An 18,443-nucleotide genomic window follows, 5' to 3' on the forward strand; every position below is an offset into this window, starting at 1 on the left:
AGCACCCCATGGTCACGTGATAAAAATTGATATGCTTGGCAATGGACTTGTATTTATGACGGTTGCGGCTTTCCCGGGTTCATGCGATTCCCCCTTTGGTGACCTTTTGACAAGCCGAGTTGATGAGGAAGCCAGATTCGCTTAACATCTGTTTGACTCACTTAACAACTGCAGTGATTCACTTAACAACGATGGCCAAAAAAATTTTGCCAAATGGGGCAAAAGTCACTTAACCAATGTCTCACTTAGCAATATAAGTTTGGGGCTCAATTGTGGTCATAAGCCAAGGACTACCCGGGTTTCATTTTACAAGCAACATTTTAGGGAGTCAATAGGGAAGCCAGACCTTTTGATCTTATCCTCTTGCTTACGGGCATGTTGTTTCAGCAAGATGTTCTCCTCGTGTAAGCGAAGGTATCGATCTTCAAGTTCCTCCCGGTGAATCCGCGAAACGATTTGCCGAGCCCTAACATTTTGGGCAGCTGATGGTTCTGCAAAAGGAGAAGGAGGAGGAATCAAGGGTTAGTTTTGTTTTGTTTTGTTTTTAGGACTACCGTAAATTTTGCTGATGGCAGATTTGAGGCCAGGAAAGTTTTGCGAACTCCTCTGCAATGGCCTTAGGGAAGGTTGAGCTCAGGGATGAAGTAGGTAACGTCCTTCTAACGGTTAGGACTTTACGAGATACCAGTTCAGATTCCAGCTCAGGGTAGAAGTTAGAGAGAATGTGCACAGAGGAAGAAAGAAAGAAAGAAAAAGAAAGAAAGAAAGAAAGAAAGAAAGAAAGAAAGAAAGAAAGAAAGAAAGAAAGAAAGAAAGAAAGAAAGAGAAAGAGAAGGAAGGAAGGAAGGAAGGAGTCAGATAAAAGAGGTCTGAGTCTGGTGCAAGAAAGTAAGATGAGTAAATTATGAGCCCCTCCCTAGTTTAAGTGAAGATAAAGGGAAGGAGGAAGCACATTCAGACATGCAAGTTTCTGTCCCTATAGCTTTGCAATATACACCAAACAGGTAACCTCAGGGACCCATCCATCTCTTTAAGATAAAGGATTTCCCTGTCCAGTCATGTTCCATCTAGGGGGCACCTCTCATCTCTGTTTCTTAGCCGAGGGAGCCAGCACTGTCTGAAGACATTTCCGTGGTCATGTGGCCAGCATGATTATATCATGAGGCACACAGAACGCTATTACTTTCCCACCAAAGTGGTACCTATTTATCTACTTGCATTTGCAGGCTTTCAAACTGCTAGGTGGGCAGGAGCTGGAGCAAGGAACAGGAGCTCACCCCGTCGTGCAGCACTCAGGTCTCGAACCTGGGCTGCAGCTGACAAGCTCAGTGTCTTTAACCCCTGAGCCCTGGTGTGCCCGTAACCCTCTGTGAGGATTTAATTACTATGATTGTAGTCAAACTGGAAGGAGGCTAAAGCTTGCTTCCTACCAAACAAAATAAATGATACTATATGTACCCTCAGAGATAATTTAGCAGAAGAACCTTTCTACCATACAAAGACATTCAGGAGTTAATCCGATTTCTAACCAGGGTGACAAACCTGAATGTCCTCCGAGGTTTAGACCTACGTCTCTCACTGGGAGATCTTCCAATGTTTCATCAGCTTCAGCGGACATGGCTGAGGTATAAACAGCAGGGCACTACGAATTTCCTGCTCTGTTTATAAAACAAATGACACAGAGAACAGAGCAAATTATGTTCAAGGAGAATATCTGTAGTTAGGGTTGAAATGAGGGATCCTTCATCTCCACGTTTTTCAGGAAGAACACAAGGATGGGTGCAGATCTTACCTTGGGAGCCATGATCAGAAAAGGCTCTTCTCCTGGACCCTGCCAGCAGTTACAACCTTTGTAGCATCCTCATTAACAGATTAAAGAGTTGGAAGGGATCATCTGTAGATCATCTAGTCCAACCACCCCGCCACCCCGCCTAAGCAGGAGACCCTACACCATTTCTGATAGAGGGCAGTCCAGTCGTGTGATCATAAAATTCAGAGGCTTGACAACTGACTCACATTTACGACAGGTAGTCCTCGTCTCCCCACAGTTCGTTTAAGTGACCGTTCCAAGTTAGAGCGGCACTGAAAAAATGTGACTTATGACCATTTTTCGCAGTTGCATTTGTAGCGTCCCCAGGATCATGTGATCCCAATTCATATGCTTGACAACTGGTTCGTACTTATGACCGTTGCTGTGTCCGGGGTCATGTGATCCCCTTTTGCGACCTTTTGACAAGCAAAGTCAACGGGGGGGGGGGGGAACCAGATTTGCTTAATGACCATGTTTACTAACTTAACCATTGTAGTGATTCACTTAAGAACAAGTGGCAAGAAAAGTGTCAGTTACAGATTTCAGTTACAACGGCATTGACAAAAAGCGACCTATGACCGTTTTTCCACACTTACAACCCTTGCGGCGGATATCCCCGTGGTCACGTGATCAAAATTCAGACGCTTGGCATCCGACTCGTATTTATGACGGTTGCAGGGCGATCCACCTTCGGCGACCAAAGGGGGGGGCGGGAAGCCAGATTCACTTAACGGCAGGGTTTTACGGACTTATCAGCCGCAGTAATTCAGTGCCAAAAAAAAATAAAAAATGTCCTCAAGCTTCAGCTTCGCCAAGGTCTCACTTAGCAACCTGAAACGTCGGTCTCCATTGTGGTCATAAGTCGAGGACTGGCTGCGTACATGCATAGGTGAATCTTGTCGTCTGCGGCATTTTATACACCTACCAGCTCAGAGGTTGCGCCCTTCTTTTTAATAATTCCGGATCTTTCAGAAAAAAACATAAAGCATCCCCAGTCAGCCCCCATCAATCAATCAATCAATCAATCAATCAATCAATCAATCAATCAATCAAATATATTCCTAGCAGAATCACCTACAGATGCGGCAGCCGATCTCTTTCCTCCGGGACTGCATCTCCTCCTCCTCCTCCTGTCAGGCTCACAGCAGCCTTCCTCCTCCTCCTCTTCTTCTTCCTCCTCCTCCTCTTCCTCGCTGCGTCGCGTTCCCCCGTTAGCAACCGCCTCCGTTGCTATCCCCAACGTCACTTCCGCCCCAGGGCGCTGCTCCAAAGGAAGACGTGTCTCCTCTCTCCCTCCCCCCCCCGCTGCGCTGACTTCTGGGAGTTGTATTTCTCCGGCACGGAATCCCTCGCTTTCCCGCCTGCGGGACGCTAACTACGCTCCCCCCATCCCTCCCGTGTTTCCGGGATGGCACCGGAAGCCACGCGGGGCATCTCGGGAGTTGTAGTTCCAGTTGTAGTTCCAGGCAAGGCTGATCAGCGCTGCCCAAGGAAGGCAGAAGAGGCTGTTTCTGAACAGTTCGAGGCTGGAAGCGAGTCGGGTTCTTTCGCACGTGGGAAAAGGCGGCCGAAAGGAGCATGAGGAGGACCCGAGGGGAGGAAAGAGAGAAGGAGGCGAAGGTAAAGCTTAGCCCAAAAAGCACACGGGCTCTGCAGGTGCGCTGGTCCTTCCAAAGCCGAAAGTTTGATGCAAACCCAAGTTTGCAAATTCAGCGTGCAAAATTCTCGGCTTTTGCACAAAATCTCGGCTTTTGCACAAAGAGAAGCAACCTAGAAATTTGCCATTTAGTGAAAGAACCGTGAACCAGCGGAACGACTTGCCACTAGAAGTCGTGGGATGCTCCCAACGCCAGAGGTTTGTTTTTTTTTCAGAAGAGATTGGACAACGGTTTGTCTGAAATGGTAACAGGTAGTCCCGGGTTTACAACAGTCCGTTTAGTGACCGCTCGAAGTTGCAACGGTACTGGAAAAAAAGTGACTTGGGATCATTTTTCACACTTACCGACCAGTGCAGCATCCCTCACATGGTTTTACATTGGGATGCTTGGCAAACGATTCACATTTATGACGGTTGCAGTGTCCTGGAGTCATGTAATCTCCTTTTGGGACCTCCTGGCAAACGAAGTCAATGGGGAAACCAGCTTCACTTAAAAACATGTTACTAATTTAATAATTCCGGCGATTCGCTTAACAGCCGTGACAAGAAAAGCCATAAAATGGGGGCAAACCACACTGAACTGCCAACAAATTTTGGGCTCAAAATTGTGGTCGTAAGTCAAAGACCACCTGTATCGTCACTGAAAGAAACATTTACGTTTTAATAAGAGATACAGTTAGTAAGACTGTGAGTTGTTATGTGAATCTGGCTTCTCAATTGACTAGCAACGTTAGATTCACTTAACAGCCGTTACAAAAGGGGACCAGGTAACGCCGGGACACTACCGTCTTTGAATTTTGATCATGTGGCCATGGTTTTTATTTATAATAGCTGCCTTGAGTTACGTATAAAATAAATGCAGGTCAGGTAACAAATCAAATATCAAATAAATAAATCACAGCAATGTGAAGAAAAATATCAACTCCTGAAGCTGTTGAAGGCAGATTTAAGTCTTTCAGATGCCAGGAAAAATACCTCATTCCTTCCCTGATATTTCTGGCTGCATTGCAAATAACAAATTTATATCTAAGTTTTCCCCTTACTTTCTAAAAGAATACACTGTTTAACAGTGCAGCTCCACAGATAATTATTGGAAATACTTTGCCCTTTAATGTATTTTATTCTCGGGGCCAATTTGGGTAATGTTGCAATTGTTGTGAAGCATTCCAGCAAGAACTGTAACTTTGTCTTTCCATGTCCCGTAAACTGCAACAAGAAAGGCAAGTTTGCTTCTATTATTTCATTGTGTTTCATTTGTTTTCTTCAGAATTAAAGATTCACTGGGATAATCTGTTTTTTATAGCGAGGGTTCCTGAGAGCTCCTCATTTAGAGGAAGTAATCAGTTGGATAGTGATTACAAGGTTGATTCATCACTAACCTATAATGTTTCCATGAAGTTGTGTCAATGCAAGACAAGAGTTGGTTTTACAAGCCATAATTGATGGCCTGTAATGTGGAGGGAACTTTGCCAACCTCAAATTGTTCAGAAAACCGTTTCAGCAAATCATACTTTCAAATGAGGTGCTTCATCCGTGTGAATTATGGAGTATACAGGCATTTATTGCCCCATTAGATATGGAGTACTCAAATATTTGCATGGTCAATGATGAAGCGTCTAGAACAGTGTTTCCCAATCTTGAAGGTGGGGATTGAAGGTGAGGAGACTTCACCAGTTGAAGGTGAGGAGACTTCAACTCCCAGAATCCTCATCAATGACTATGGAATTCTGGGAGTTGAAGTCCATATACCTGGACATGGCCAAGGTTGGGAAACTCTTTTCTAGAAGTTCAAGGATAGGATTTCAGGTTTCACATCTCTGGAGTAGAAAGTAGTCTTCCAAGTGGCTTCCTGGTTCTTCTGTGTAGGTGGATAGTCAAGGTTTTTTTACAAATTTAGACAATATCAGAACCATGTTATGTCACGGCTGAGGAACCTACTGTGCCTCAGGAATGAAGTTCTCCCTTGTTGGATTGGATGATGACATGATAAAGGCTTTGGAGTAGTAGAGTCACAATCTTGGGTGCTCCTTCTGGGGCCACTTTGGCCTTGATTTTCCACATTTCTAGTTCCACCTTCAGGCCCTGGTGCTTCTGCAGCTTGCCATACTCCTTCCTGATGTTGGTGTCACTTGTCACTGCTACATCAATCATCACCGTTGTCGTCTGGTCCTTGTCTACTATCACAGTGTTTGTCTGATTACCCAGAATCTGCTTGTCTGTCTGGATCTACTGCATTTCCCCAAAAATAAGACCCTGTCTTATGTTTTTTTGAACCCTGAAATAAGCGCTTGGCCTTATTGCCATGCACTCAAAAGCCCGATTGGGCTTATTATCAGGGGATGTCTTATTTTCGGGTGTGTGTATGTAAAAAGTTAAAATCTTGGGTGTTTTCCCACGTCATTTAAAAGTCTGTTAGTTAAAATGCTTAAAATCCTGGCTAAGATTTCAGCTCAAAATCCTCCAAAATCCCAACAAAACACTTTGTAAGGTCTTTTAAAACTCTGGCTATAATCCTAACCAACACTTTAAAGGTTTGGCAACGTTTCGACAAGCTCTCTACCTTGTCATCTTCTGGCCTTTACTATCAGTTTAGAAGTTGTGGGTCCTGCTTCATTATCCTAGCTGCAGCCTGACTGCGTGTTAACGGCCCAGCTTACTTGAATCCGAGTAAGGGTATGGCTAGCTGATGAGAGCTAAATAGCTTGAAATATTGCTTAACGCATTGTAAGCTGCCCTGAGTCTCCGAGGAAGGGCGGCATATAAATCAAATTAAAAAAAAAATAGATCTATACTAGTCTCCCTTTATTTCTTTATCAGCAAATATAAATTTGATATAAAATGGTTTGTCGTGAATGCGACTGCTTGAGGGCTCCTGGACTGGAGCTGAAAGATGAAACGGAAGCAGTATGCTCCCTTCCATATTGGGGTAGACTAGGTGCTTCGATAGGAAAACACTTAATATATATATATATGTATATGTACCCTGTTTCCCCGAAAATAAGACCCAACCAGAAAATAAGTTCTAGCATGATTTTTCAGGATGCTCGTAATACCCAAAATAAGCCCCAGTTAAGATTGTCAGCCAAACGGATGCATTTAGTATTGTATTTCCCCCAAAATAAGCCCTAACCAGAAAATAAGCCCTAATGCGTCTTTTGGAGCAAAAATTAATATATTTTCGGGAAAACACGTTGTGTGTATGTTACACATACACAAACTGCATGTGTTTGTGTGTGTGTGTATATAAAACTTAAACTGTCTGCTCAGAAGAATCTAGGATGCTAACCCGTTGGCTCCCCCCCACTCCCAGCGCTATTACCGAGACAGCTCGCTGAGGAATAGCGCGCGTGGGGCATAATGCATCACCTGTGGGTTGGAAACAATGCCCTGATTCAGGAGGGCGAGCCGATGAAAGGTAAGATGGAGAGCGTGGCAAATGCTCTCTGTTTTAAAATTCATCACGGCCCCGGATCGCCTGCTTCAGATTGCCCCAGCTGTTAACTCTGCAACCATTACAATAATGGCTTTTGTAAATGAAGGAGAACTAACACACACATATACACACACACACGTCCTTGATTACACCAGAGGGGTAATTTTCTCTTCATCGGTAATGGCAGCCCGAGTCTCGTATTGATCAGCCCATCAAGATACTAATCCTCTGTAAAATTACTTGTTATAACTGGAAATGTGTTAATCCAAGGCGGCCTGCGTCCCCCTGGCTCTCTGCTTGCTATTGAGCGCAGGCTGTTGAGATGGTTTATTTTTCATGATTTAAACCCCCCTGCCCTCGATTGGATCTTCCTTGGCGAAGAAGGGCTGCCGGCTGGACAGCCGCTTAATCTTTCGCACTTAGCCCAAGGAATGTCCTTCTGGTTTCTTTTCTTTCTTTTTCCCCCCCCTTTTTAAAATGGCCTTTTTAATTAAGGAGTGAGGTTTGTCTTACTGAGTTATATCCGGACTCAGATTTATTAAGCAGATAAAATATAAACGGGAGGGAAACTTCTGCAGGGACGTATTTCCTGTGCTGTAAATAAGCTCAGGGATGTATCTAGCGAGTGCTTAAGCACCTGCCAATACAGGTAAGCCCTCTTATTTACAACCGCAATGGAGCCCAGAATTTCTTAGCCAGACCGTTGTTAAGTGAATTTGCCCCATTTTAGGACCTTTCTTGCCACGGTTGTTAAGTGAATCAGTGCAGTTTTGACTGAGTAACACGGACGTTAAACGAAGTTGGCTCCCCCATTGACTTTGCTTGTCACAAGGTCACAAATGGGGATCCTGTGACACCCCCCCCATCCCGCCGGATACTGCAACTGTCATAAATATGAGTCAGTGGCCAAGCGTCTGAATTTTGACCACTGGGGATGCTTCCACAGTGGTAAGTTTGGAAAACGGTCCTAAATCATTTTTTTTTTTTTTCAGTTGTAACTTGAAACAGTCACTGAGCAAACTGTACCAGGGTTATCAGCAAGCCTTGGAAGGGAGTGAAGGATCTTTTTCCTTGGTTCAAACATTGCTTGAAGGATTCTCAAATCAATGCGATAATAATCACAACTTTAAGAATATTGCGAGGGTCAGGCAGCAGCGGCTTTTAATTTGTTATGTGAAAGTTTGCGGACCTGGTACAGGTGGTAACCGTCAACTTGCAAGAATTTTTTTAGGGACCGTTCAAAGTTACAACGGCCCCGAAAACAAGTGACTTATGACCGCTTTTCACCCTTACGACCATGGAAGCATCACATGATCAAAATTTGGATGCTGGCATCTGATTGATATTTGATCCCCTTTTGCGATCTTCTGATAAGCAAAGTCAATGTGGGAGCCAGATTCTGTTAAGAATGGAATGGAGTGGAATAGAATGTAGAGTAGAGTAGAGTAGAGTAGAGTAGAGTAGAGTAGAGTAGAGTAGAGTAGAGTAGAGTAGAATTAGAATTAGAATTAGAATTAGAATTAGAATTAGAATTAGAATGAATAGAATAGAATAGAATAGAATAGAATAGAATAGAATAGAATAGAATAGAATAGAATAGAAGAATAGAGAATAGAAGAGGGAAGAGAAAATAGATTTGAAGAGAGAATAGACTAGCATAGCATGACATGACATGGCATGGCATGGCATGGCATGGCATGGCATGGCATGGCATGGCATGGCATGGCATGGCATGGCATGGCATGGCATGGCATAGAATAATAGAGTTGGTAGGGACCTTGGAGATCTTCTAGTCCAACCCCCTGCTGAAGCAGGAAACCCTACACCACTTCAGACAAATGGTTGTCCAATCTCTTCTTAAAAACCTCCAGTGTTGGAGCATTCACAACTTCCGGAGGCAAGTTATTTCACTGATTAATTGTTCTAATCAGTGAAACTACTTTCCTCCGGAAGTTGTGAACTGCGGTAATTCCCTGTACAATTGTGGCAAGAAAAGTCGTAAAAGGGGGCAAAACTCACTTAACAACCGTCTCGCTTCTCGACGGACATTTTCGATTGTAAGTCAAGGACGACCTGTCTTCTTAGAGATGAAATCCTAAAAACAAAACAACAAAACAAAACAAAACAAAACAAAACAAAACAAAACAAAACAAAACAAAACAAAACAAAACAAAACAAAACAAAACAAAACAAAACAAAACAAAACAAAACAAAACAAAACAAAACAAAACAACAGCCAGGGCATTGCATTGTGGAAAGTCACTCTTAACGCCGAGAGAATCCTAGTGTCTCTTTATTTGCCGCTTGTCTCGACAGTTTTATATAAGGTGATAAACTTCGCTTGATGCAGCTGCTGGGGTCACCTCTGCCCTCAACTAATCAAAGAGTTTAGCCGGAGGGAAGCATTTATTTCCCGGTTTCCATTATTATTATTATTTTCATAGCCGTAAAAGAGGGTTACGCACGCATTGTGTGTGTCTAAGGCTGCAGTGGTGAAACGAGGTATTGATCGGCTGCATTTGGCAATTTCTTCCCACCCGGCGTCGATATCATGTCGGCAGAGGACTACGCCGTGGTTGACCTCACAAATAGCTTCTTTACGTTCCCGTCGGAATTCAGATGATAAACTACGCGGAAAACCGAATCGATGGATGATTAGGAAGTTTGGAATGCCAGATCGCAGCCCCGCAGCAAGCAGAAGTTCAGGGAACAGAGGGGAGAAAGGATGACTTCCTGCATAGAGACATAAACAGTGGCAATCCTCGACCTAATGACCAAAACCGAGTCCGTAACTTCTTTCCCTAAGCGAGACAGTTGTTCAGTGAGTTTTGCCTTGTTTTATGACCTTTCCACCGTCGTTAAGCGAATCACTGTAGGTGTTAAAGAAGAAACACGGTTGTTTGGTGAATCTGACTTCTCCATTGACTTTGCTTATTAGAAAAGGGGATCATGTGCAGCGGTGGGTTTCAGAAATGCTTATCACCGGTTCGCCGTGCGCGTGCATGCTCGCTTCGCGTGTACGTGCACTTTCCACCCATGCGCCTGGCCGCCCGTGCATGCGTTTTGCTCTCACGCGTGTCTTCTGTGGCTAAATAGGACGGCATTAGTCGACCGTACAGGTTCGTCTGAACCGGTACGAACCGGCAGTATACCACCTCTGACCACGTGACCTTGGGACACTGCAACCATCATAAATACGAGTCAGTCGGCAAGCGTCTGAATTTATTTATTTATTTATTATTTTATTATTCGAATTTCTATATTTGGATTATTTGACCATGGGGATGCGGCCACGGTCGTACAATAAGTAAAAAACGGCTGTCAATCAGTGGTGGGTCGCTCCCGGTTTTGTCCGGTTCTATAGAACCGGTAGTAAAACTGGCGGGAGGCTCCGCCCACCCGCCACGACGTCATCATGGGTGATCTGTGCATGTGGAACCAGTAGTAAAGATAAGTAGGACCCACCCCTGCCGTCGATCCCTTTTTTCAGTGCCGTTGCAACTTCGAACGGTGACTAAACGAACCGTTGTAAGACAAGGACTATTAGTTAATTCTTCTCTCTATCTGTGCTGTTCGCTTGGAAGCCGGTGAAGGTTTGCTGTTCGATGTTGGCATCGAAACATTATTAGCCCAGGATTGATATGAGGGGTGGAACTGGCGTTTATCTTAACAAATGAAGGTTTTCCCGGCCTCTCCATCCCTGAAGTATTTTATATGTTAATGTTATGTTCTAAAATAAATAAATAAACACAGCCCAGCTAAATGAGCTCGCTTCATTTAAATCTAAACAAACGTCCCAGCCTTTCCTGTGCTAACCCGCCTTTAAAAATAAGGGACACGTGTGATATGCAAAAGAGGGCGAATTGGTGCAGGATCGTGCAAGTTGCGGTGGGGCCCCCGAAACCATCATTCTTTTTGGAACTCATGCTTGGAAACAGTTAAATATTGTTGCTGTGACAGTATGTAATTGAAGTGATTAGACTGGGTTTTTTTTTTTAAGCAGCATGGTGCAAAATATTGTTTTCCTTCGGTAATAAATAAGATTGTCAGCTAATCTGTCCTGGTGTTGAGTCCTGGTAATTTGGCTTTCTTTCTCTCTTTCTTTCTCTCTTTCTTTCTCTCTTTCTTTCTCTCTCTCTCTCTCTTTCTTTCTTTCCTTCCTTCCTTCCTTCCTCTTCCTTCCTCCCTTCCTCCCTTCCTTTCCTTTCTTTCTCTCTCTTTCTGTCTTTCTTTCCTTTCTTTCCTTCCTTCCTTCCTTTCCTTTCTCTCTCTCTCTTTCCTTCTTTCTCTCTCTTTCCTTTCTTTTTTTCTCTCTCTCTGTCTCTCTTTCTTTCTTTCCTTTCTTTCTTTCCTTTCTCTCTCTCTCTCTCTCTCTCTCTCTCTCTCTCTCTCTCTCTCTCTCTCTCTCTTTCTTTCTTTCTCCCCCCCCCCCACCATAGAACTTGTCTATGCAAAGGAACATTCCTTCATTTTAGAGCTATGCATGAAACTAAGTCCCCACTCCTGGGGGAAGAATATTGCAAAATCTCCATTTCTACCCACCCCACTCTGGGACCAGTCAGAGGTGGTATTTGCAGTTTCTCCAAACTACTCAAAATTTCCGCTACCAGTTCTCCAGAACCTGCTGGATTTCACCCCTGCCCGTGGGCCAGATCTAAGGACCACGCGGGCCAAATCCACCCCCCCCCCCGGGCTTTGAATTGGACACCTCTGCCTTATACTAAGCTTTTTTTTCTCCCAAGGATCTTTGCTTTTACTTTGGTTTTCACATGCTAATAGCCAAATGTCTTTGCTCCTTAAAATGCAGGCTAAAACCCCTCAAGGGGACTCGGGTTTTTATCTTCCTCTTTCTCCGAGTTGCCGAGATGTCAACATGTGTGATAAGACGATGATCTGCTCCCTTCTTTGATAAAAAATAAAATGACCTCTCTACCGTGTGATGGAACCGCCCGAGGCTGTCTTAACTTTTTACTATCTCTCTGTGTGTTTTCTTATAAATGAAACAAAGGCAGAGAAGCCCAGGATATTTCTACTTACTGTAGTGTTTTTTTTTTCCTTCTTCTTCTTCTTTACATTTCTGACTGTGGATAAAATAGACCTGTGGATAAAATACAAGACATCAGCATTGTGGTGTCAAATGGGACATCGGCAACAAAAATACGTTTTGTTGTCTGAATTCTTGCTATCCAAAGAGATATAGTGGAGAATTTATATCTCTTCACCCCCCCTGGGGCAGAGGTTCAAAATTTCCAGTTAACCCCTTTTTCTCCACTTTTGTGTGTTTCTGGGGGGGGGGAATACTTGGACTTTCCTAAGCAAAGAAACGGACACTTCCTGTTTATTAATGGCTTAGGCCTGGGGTATTTGGCGGATCACCTGCGGCCAGCAACAGCTCCCCATCGCCCCGTGCGCTCACATAGAGAGGGCCTACTTGGGGTCCTGTCGGCCAAACAATGTCAGCTGACGGCCCCTAGGGAGCGAGCCTTCTCTGTGGGCGCACCTATCCTCTGGAATCAGCTCCCCTTGGAGCTCTGGGTAGCCCCGGACCTTCGCTCCTTCCGCCGTGACCTTAAAACATGGCTGTTTCGCCAAGCTGGCCTGGACTGAATGGGGTTTTAATGGGAATTTTAGTTTTATTGTTGAATTTTAATTGGACTTGTTGTTGTTTACTGCCCTAAGTCCTTGTGGAGAAAGGGAGGCATATAAGTCCGATAATAAATTAAACTAAGGATGCAGATGTTTGCAAATGAAGGGGTTTTTTTACACACCGGTTGCCAAGCGCACGAATTTTGATCACGAGTCCCTGGGGATGCTACTACGGTCATCAGTGTGAGTCGCCGATCCCTTTTTTTCAGTGCCGTTATAACTTCAAACAGTCACTAAACGAATGGTGCCTATATCCAATGCAAATCCGATGTTACTGTACTGTTTTTCTTACAAAAAAAGATTTGGACAAATTGGATTTGAGGTGGGATTTCAGATCTGCTCAATGATACGGACCTTTTTTAATTGGTCGAGAAGTCAAACCACCTGAAATCTGTCCTAAGAATGGAAGCATCCGGATAAATCAATTTATTCAATCAAAGCTCCTCCTACCCCAATGTCAAACGTTGAGTTAGTTAGTTTACTTTATTGTCATTGCACCTCATACAATGAAATTAAATGCCGTCTTCAGTTATACATTATAACTATATAAATAAAACACAAACACACGTCCTTCATATTCCATACGCTTGAATTGAAAACCCCTGATATCACATTAATATTGCACTATACAGTAGAATTCAATATAGTTACCGCTCTGGGATAGAAGCTGTTTTTCAGCCTATTTGTCCTTGTTTTTATTGTCCTGTACCGTCTGCCAGATGGTAATAGTTCAAAAACAAAAGAGTGCCCAGGATGAGATGGATCTTTAAGGATGTTTTGAACTTTCTTAAGGCAGTGGGAACTATAAAGCTCTTCCAAGGAGGGGAGAGGGCAATTAATGATCCTCTAGGCCTGGGGTCGGCAACCTCAAACCCTCAAAGAGCCATAAAGGTTCTAACCGGAAGCCTCCCATTCAATTCTGGAGCTAACCAGAAGTCCGGTTCCCCCACCATAGCGTCTCCTCCTAGTGCGGTATCCTTTTTCCTCTACTTGTCCTAACCAAAAGCCCTATCAATTGTGGAGCCGACTACATTAAACCCACTCATAGAGTCTCCTCCTGGCACGCCATGTTCCCCCCTGCATCTGGAAGCTCCTCTCAAAATAGTGGCACCGATCAGCAACAGGGAGCCGCAGCAAAGGAATGAAAGAGCCACATGCGGCTCCAGAGCTGCAGGTTGCTGACCCCTGCTCTAGGCAGTGATGTTAACCCTCTGGAGCGCTGTCCTATCTGCCACTGTGCAATTGGCAAACCATACACAGGCGCAGGAAGTTGAAATACTCTCTATGGTGCAGCGGTAGAAGGTCACCAGCAGTTTTTCATTCAGTTGTTGTTTCCTGAGAAGTCTTAGGTAGTATAATCTCTGCTGGGCCCTTTTGACCAGTGTTGCAATGTGAGCTCCCCAGGTCAGGTCCTCTTTTTATGATAACAGATCAGCAGACATTTGGAAAAGTCTCCAAAGAAATACCTTCCCACCGACACATCTTGCTGCAGAACTCGTAACCCTCGAAATAAAATTGGCATCGCTGTCGAATTAGATGATTGTTGGACCTCACATCAAGCAGGGCCATAGAATTAGGGATTTGCTGAGAGCAGAAATTCACAACCTCCACACAATGGAACAAGTTGCAGCGCGAGAGACCGCCAAGTACCGAAACCCAAGGCCCCCATGTAGAAACCAGCGCGGGAATTAAATTCTTGGCCTTTTCCGCCACTGTTTCAAAGTCACCAGAAATTTGGCCGTCCCCGAGATGGGGAGACATCTGTGTGACATTTACAAAATAGTTCTGCCTAGTTTGAGAATTGCTGGTTGACAGCCTCACCAGCTCCATTTGTTGCAATAATAGACAGCGAGTAACGCTTCCTTCTTTGTGACCTGAAATATTTCAAATTACGAGCAACACTTTGCGGCAGAAGAGCGAGCCAGTGATATACTACAGGCTCGGCTCAGTTGTATGTTTTCCGCCCTAAAATGTAATTTTCTCTGGCTGCAGTTTTGTTTTGGAAACCTGTCTTTGGTTGATGCTGCAACTGTCCCCAATTTGTGTTATTTAATTGCCGTTATGAGATCGCCTCTAGGGTTATCCTATCGGTTATTGTATTTTATTTTATATTTTATTTTATTTATTCAGCGTGTGGCATCTGCAAAGCGCATGCAGTCACTGATATACGGGTAGTCTTCGACTTAACAACCACAATTGTGCCCAAAATTCCTGTGGTTAAGTGAGGTATTGGTTAAGTGAGTTTTGCCCCATTGTATGACCTCTCTTGCCACACTTGTTAAGTGAATCGCTGCGGTTATTATGGTTATTATAGTCATATGGTTGTTATGTGAATTTGACTTCCTCCTTGACTTTGGTCACAAAAGGAGGTCACGCGACCCCAGGACGCTGCAACCGTCATAAATATGAGTCAGTTGCCAAAGCGGCTGAATTTCGATCACGTGACCACGGGGATGCTGCAACGGTCGTTAGTGTGAAAACGGTCGTAAGTCACTTTTTTTCGGTGCCGAACGATCCTAAACAAACTGTTGTATCTGAATAGCCCTCGCTCTGAAATGACAACTGGCAGGTGTGCAGGAAAAGGAACCGGTTTCTTTAACCAGTCCAGAAATTTAACAGATTAACAGAGTTGGATGGGACCTTGTATGTCATCTAGTCCAACCCTCCACCCAAGCAGGAGACCCTACACCATTTCTGACAAATGGCAATCCAGTCTCTTCTTGAAAGCTTCCAGTGATGAAGCTCCCACAACTTCCGAAGGCAACTTCTGTTCCATTGGTTGATTGTTCTCACCGTCAGAAAATTTCTCCTTATTTCTAGGTTGAATCTCTCCTTGATGAGTTTACATCCATTATTCCTTGTCTGGCCTTCAGGTGCTTCGGAAAATAGCTTGACCCCCGCCTCTCTGTGGCAGCCCCTCAAATATTGGTACCCTGCTGTTTCCCCTGGTCCTTCTCTTCACTAGACTAGCCATGCCCAGTTCCTGTAAATTCAGTTTCTTTTTGTCAGAGGCCTTTTTCATTCCTACGTTTTAGGTCGGTCAATGTCTGGATGTGTTAACATAACCTTTCGGAGCATTGACTGACAGCTGCTGTGACTGTCACTGAGCTTGCAAATGGTGTACATCACATCTGCAGCTACCTACAGCAGAAAAGGTCCTGGACATGGAATGCGCATCTTCTTGTAACTTGAAATAAACACTCATTCACCCAAGGCTGCATGGCTGCCTTTGAAGGCTATGCAAAGAATCCCTGTCTGACATCTTTCCTTTTTCCCCCCAAAGAAAGAGGTAGACAGGGCAAACATAGAAATACTACTACAACAACAACAATAAGAATAAGAATTTATTATAAACTTGTGGGATAACGCATTATTGAACAGATGTTAAGTGAATCCTTGCAGTTAAGTTAATAACATGGTTGTTAAGTGAATCTGGCTTCCCCATTGATTTGCTGGTCAGAAGGTCGCAAGAAGGGGTCACCTGTCAGCGCAACCGTCATAAATACAAGTCAGTGGCCAAGCGATCAAATTTTGATCACGTGGCTGTGGGGATCCTGGCAACGGTTGTAAGGATGAAAAACAGTCATAACTCACTTTTGTCAGTGTCGTCATGACTGTGAATGGCCACTAAATGAACTGTTGTAAATTGAGGACTACCTGTTTGTGTGTGTCTGTCTATATCTACAGTATCTATCTATCTTTCTTTCTATCTATCTATCTATCTATCTATCTATCTATCTCTATACCAGTGATGGTGAACCTTTTCGGCACCAGAAGAGGAGCTGTCCAGGGCTCATACATGCGCCCAAAAATGAACTTCCTGTTTCAGCTACTGAATTTCCGGTTTCAGGCAGCTACTTTTCCGGGTTTCTGGCGCGCATGTGCACGTGACAATCAGCTGGCCAGCACGCATGCTCTTCTAGTTTCCGGTGTTGCCACATGCAAAAATGCCAGCTGATCATTGCATGCGCATGCGTGCCAGAAGCCCGGAAGAGGAATGGGTGACGCCGCGCATGCCAGGTGCAATGGTTCCACGTGCCACTTCTGGCACGCATGCCATAGGTTCGCCATCACAGCTCTATCCTGTTTATATGTGTATATACCTATATGTGTAGGTAGGTGTACAGTATGTGTGTGTATGCCATTTTTCACCACTGTATTAAAGCCATGTATGTATGTATGTGTGCGCTCTCTCTCTCACACACACACATATATATAAAATTTATATTTGCTGATAAAGAAATAAAGAGAGACTAGTATAGATCTATTTCAAGCTATTTCGCTTTCATCAGTTAGCCATACCCTTACTCGGATTCGAACTTGGGCTGCCTGCATATTAGTCAGTTGTATTAACCTCTGAGCCACAAATTCTCCTCCCTTTATCAGCTTGAGCCAGGGGAGAGATGAAGTGTTTTTCTACCGAAGCACCTGGTCTACCCCAATATGGGAGGGAGCATACTGCTTACTCTATATATACTGTGTTTCCCCGAAAATAAGACCCTGTCTTATATTTTTTGTACCCCAAAATAAGCGCTTGGCCTTATTTTCGGGGAGGTCTTATTATTTTGGGGGGCGTGGAGCAAGATGGGGCTCCTCTTGCTGTTTTACCTGATTTCCAGCTCCAGAGTACACACACACATATAGCTTTAATACAGTGGTGAAAAATGGCAGGTTAGTTTCTTTCCAATATATAAAGAGCCTGATTATAAAGTAGATAGATGGTTACAGTTATCGCCTCGGCTCTTTCATTATTACTCAATACGTCTCTTGGAAATTTCCTCATTTGCAAATGTTCTTGAGTAATAGAGAGGATTATGCTCTCTGCCCGCCCCATTTGCTTTGCTTCAGAGGCTATTCTGCTCTTCATTCCCCCCATGCCTTCATGTTAATACGATCATTGCCTTTATATATGCAGGTTTTATAATGCAGCAAATGGCAACATTTGTGTAATGCTTAAATTTCCACCGGAAGGGATAAATAGAACCGGCGTTCAGCTGGTAATGAATTCAGCTTAAGGAGCATCTGGAAAGTGAAAAGAGGCTTGTTCCAGACCAAGGAAGCATCGTATCCCTACAGTGGTATGGCTTTGTATGAATAAGTGAAATTCATCCAAAATCACATAATTGAGCAAGATATATCCGTCCCTCCCTCTTTCTCTTTCTCTGTCTCCTTCTTTCTCTCCCAAACTCTCCCTCCCTCCCTCCCTCTCTCTCTCCACTCTGTACACTTGATTTCTTGAAAAAGCAAAATATATTGTTCCTGTCTGTGGCCAAAGAGATGGTGTGGAATGAAGGGTGTATGGATACTCTGAAGACTGAAATCTGCATAATACGTAACGTGGGTGATAAATCTAAACTGTGGCAGAATATTATTCCATTTTACTTTCTCTGGGAAGAAAGGAAGGAAGGAAATAAGAAAGGAAGGAAGATCAGAGGGAAGGTAGAAAGACAGGGAAAGAAGGAAGGAGGACAGGGAAGGAAAGGGAAGGGAAGGGAAGAGAGGAAGGAAGGAAGGAAGGAAGGAAGGAAGGAAGGAAGGAAGGAAGGAAGGAAGGAAGGAAAAAAGCAAGGGCCACTTTTCAATATGTTTTCTGCTCCAGACTACATCTTCGTCCATTCTCTGGTACGTCCTTGTACGTACCTCCTTTAATTTCTGTCTTAGTCTCTGTAGACAAAGAACAGGATAGGGGAATTGAAAATGGGTGTCTTTCTTTGCAACACATCATCTATAAAGGTGTTTTGGATCAACTAAAAAAATAATTTAAAAAACCAGGGAAATTTTAGCACCTTTTTTTCCCCAACAGCGAGAGAAAAAGTCACCTTATTTTGCATCGCCTTCTGCATCTTGAGCTTAACAAAAAAAGACACTTTAAAAAAAAAAGGAACGGTATTGTAAAC

At 43.9% G+C, this 18,443-nt stretch overlaps 2 protein-coding genes across 2 annotated transcripts in view; one reads left to right on the forward strand and one right to left on the reverse strand.

Moving 5' to 3' along the window:
* Positions 1 to 2,964, reverse strand: part of RPGRIP1L (RPGRIP1 like) — a 61,878-nt gene extending 58,914 nt beyond the window's left edge. Inside the window, exons 1-3 of the mRNA XM_070952662.1 lie at positions 2,889 to 2,964; positions 1,543 to 1,658; positions 347 to 491 (exon numbers count right to left, since the gene is read on the reverse strand). Of these exons, the coding sequence (XP_070808763.1) occupies positions 347 to 491; positions 1,543 to 1,618 (221 nt within the window). The 5' untranslated portion in view covers positions 1,619 to 1,658; positions 2,889 to 2,964. The remainder of the gene's footprint in view (positions 1 to 346; positions 492 to 1,542; positions 1,659 to 2,888) is intronic.
* Positions 2,965 to 3,280: 316 nt separating this feature from the next.
* Positions 3,281 to 18,443, forward strand: part of FTO (FTO alpha-ketoglutarate dependent dioxygenase) — a 176,681-nt gene continuing 161,518 nt past the window's right edge. The window contains exon 1 of the mRNA XM_070952940.1: positions 3,281 to 3,430. Coding sequence (XP_070809041.1) covers positions 3,389 to 3,430 — 42 coding nt within the window. The 5' untranslated portion in view covers positions 3,281 to 3,388. The remainder of the gene's footprint in view (positions 3,431 to 18,443) is intronic.

The sequence above is a fragment of the Pituophis catenifer genome, unplaced genomic scaffold (assembly GCF_029215685.1).
Source record: "Pituophis catenifer annectens isolate HBS135680 unplaced genomic scaffold, rPitCat1.0.hap2 SCAF_13, whole genome shotgun sequence".
Classification (NCBI taxonomy): domain Eukaryota; kingdom Metazoa; phylum Chordata; class Lepidosauria; order Squamata; family Colubridae; genus Pituophis; species Pituophis catenifer.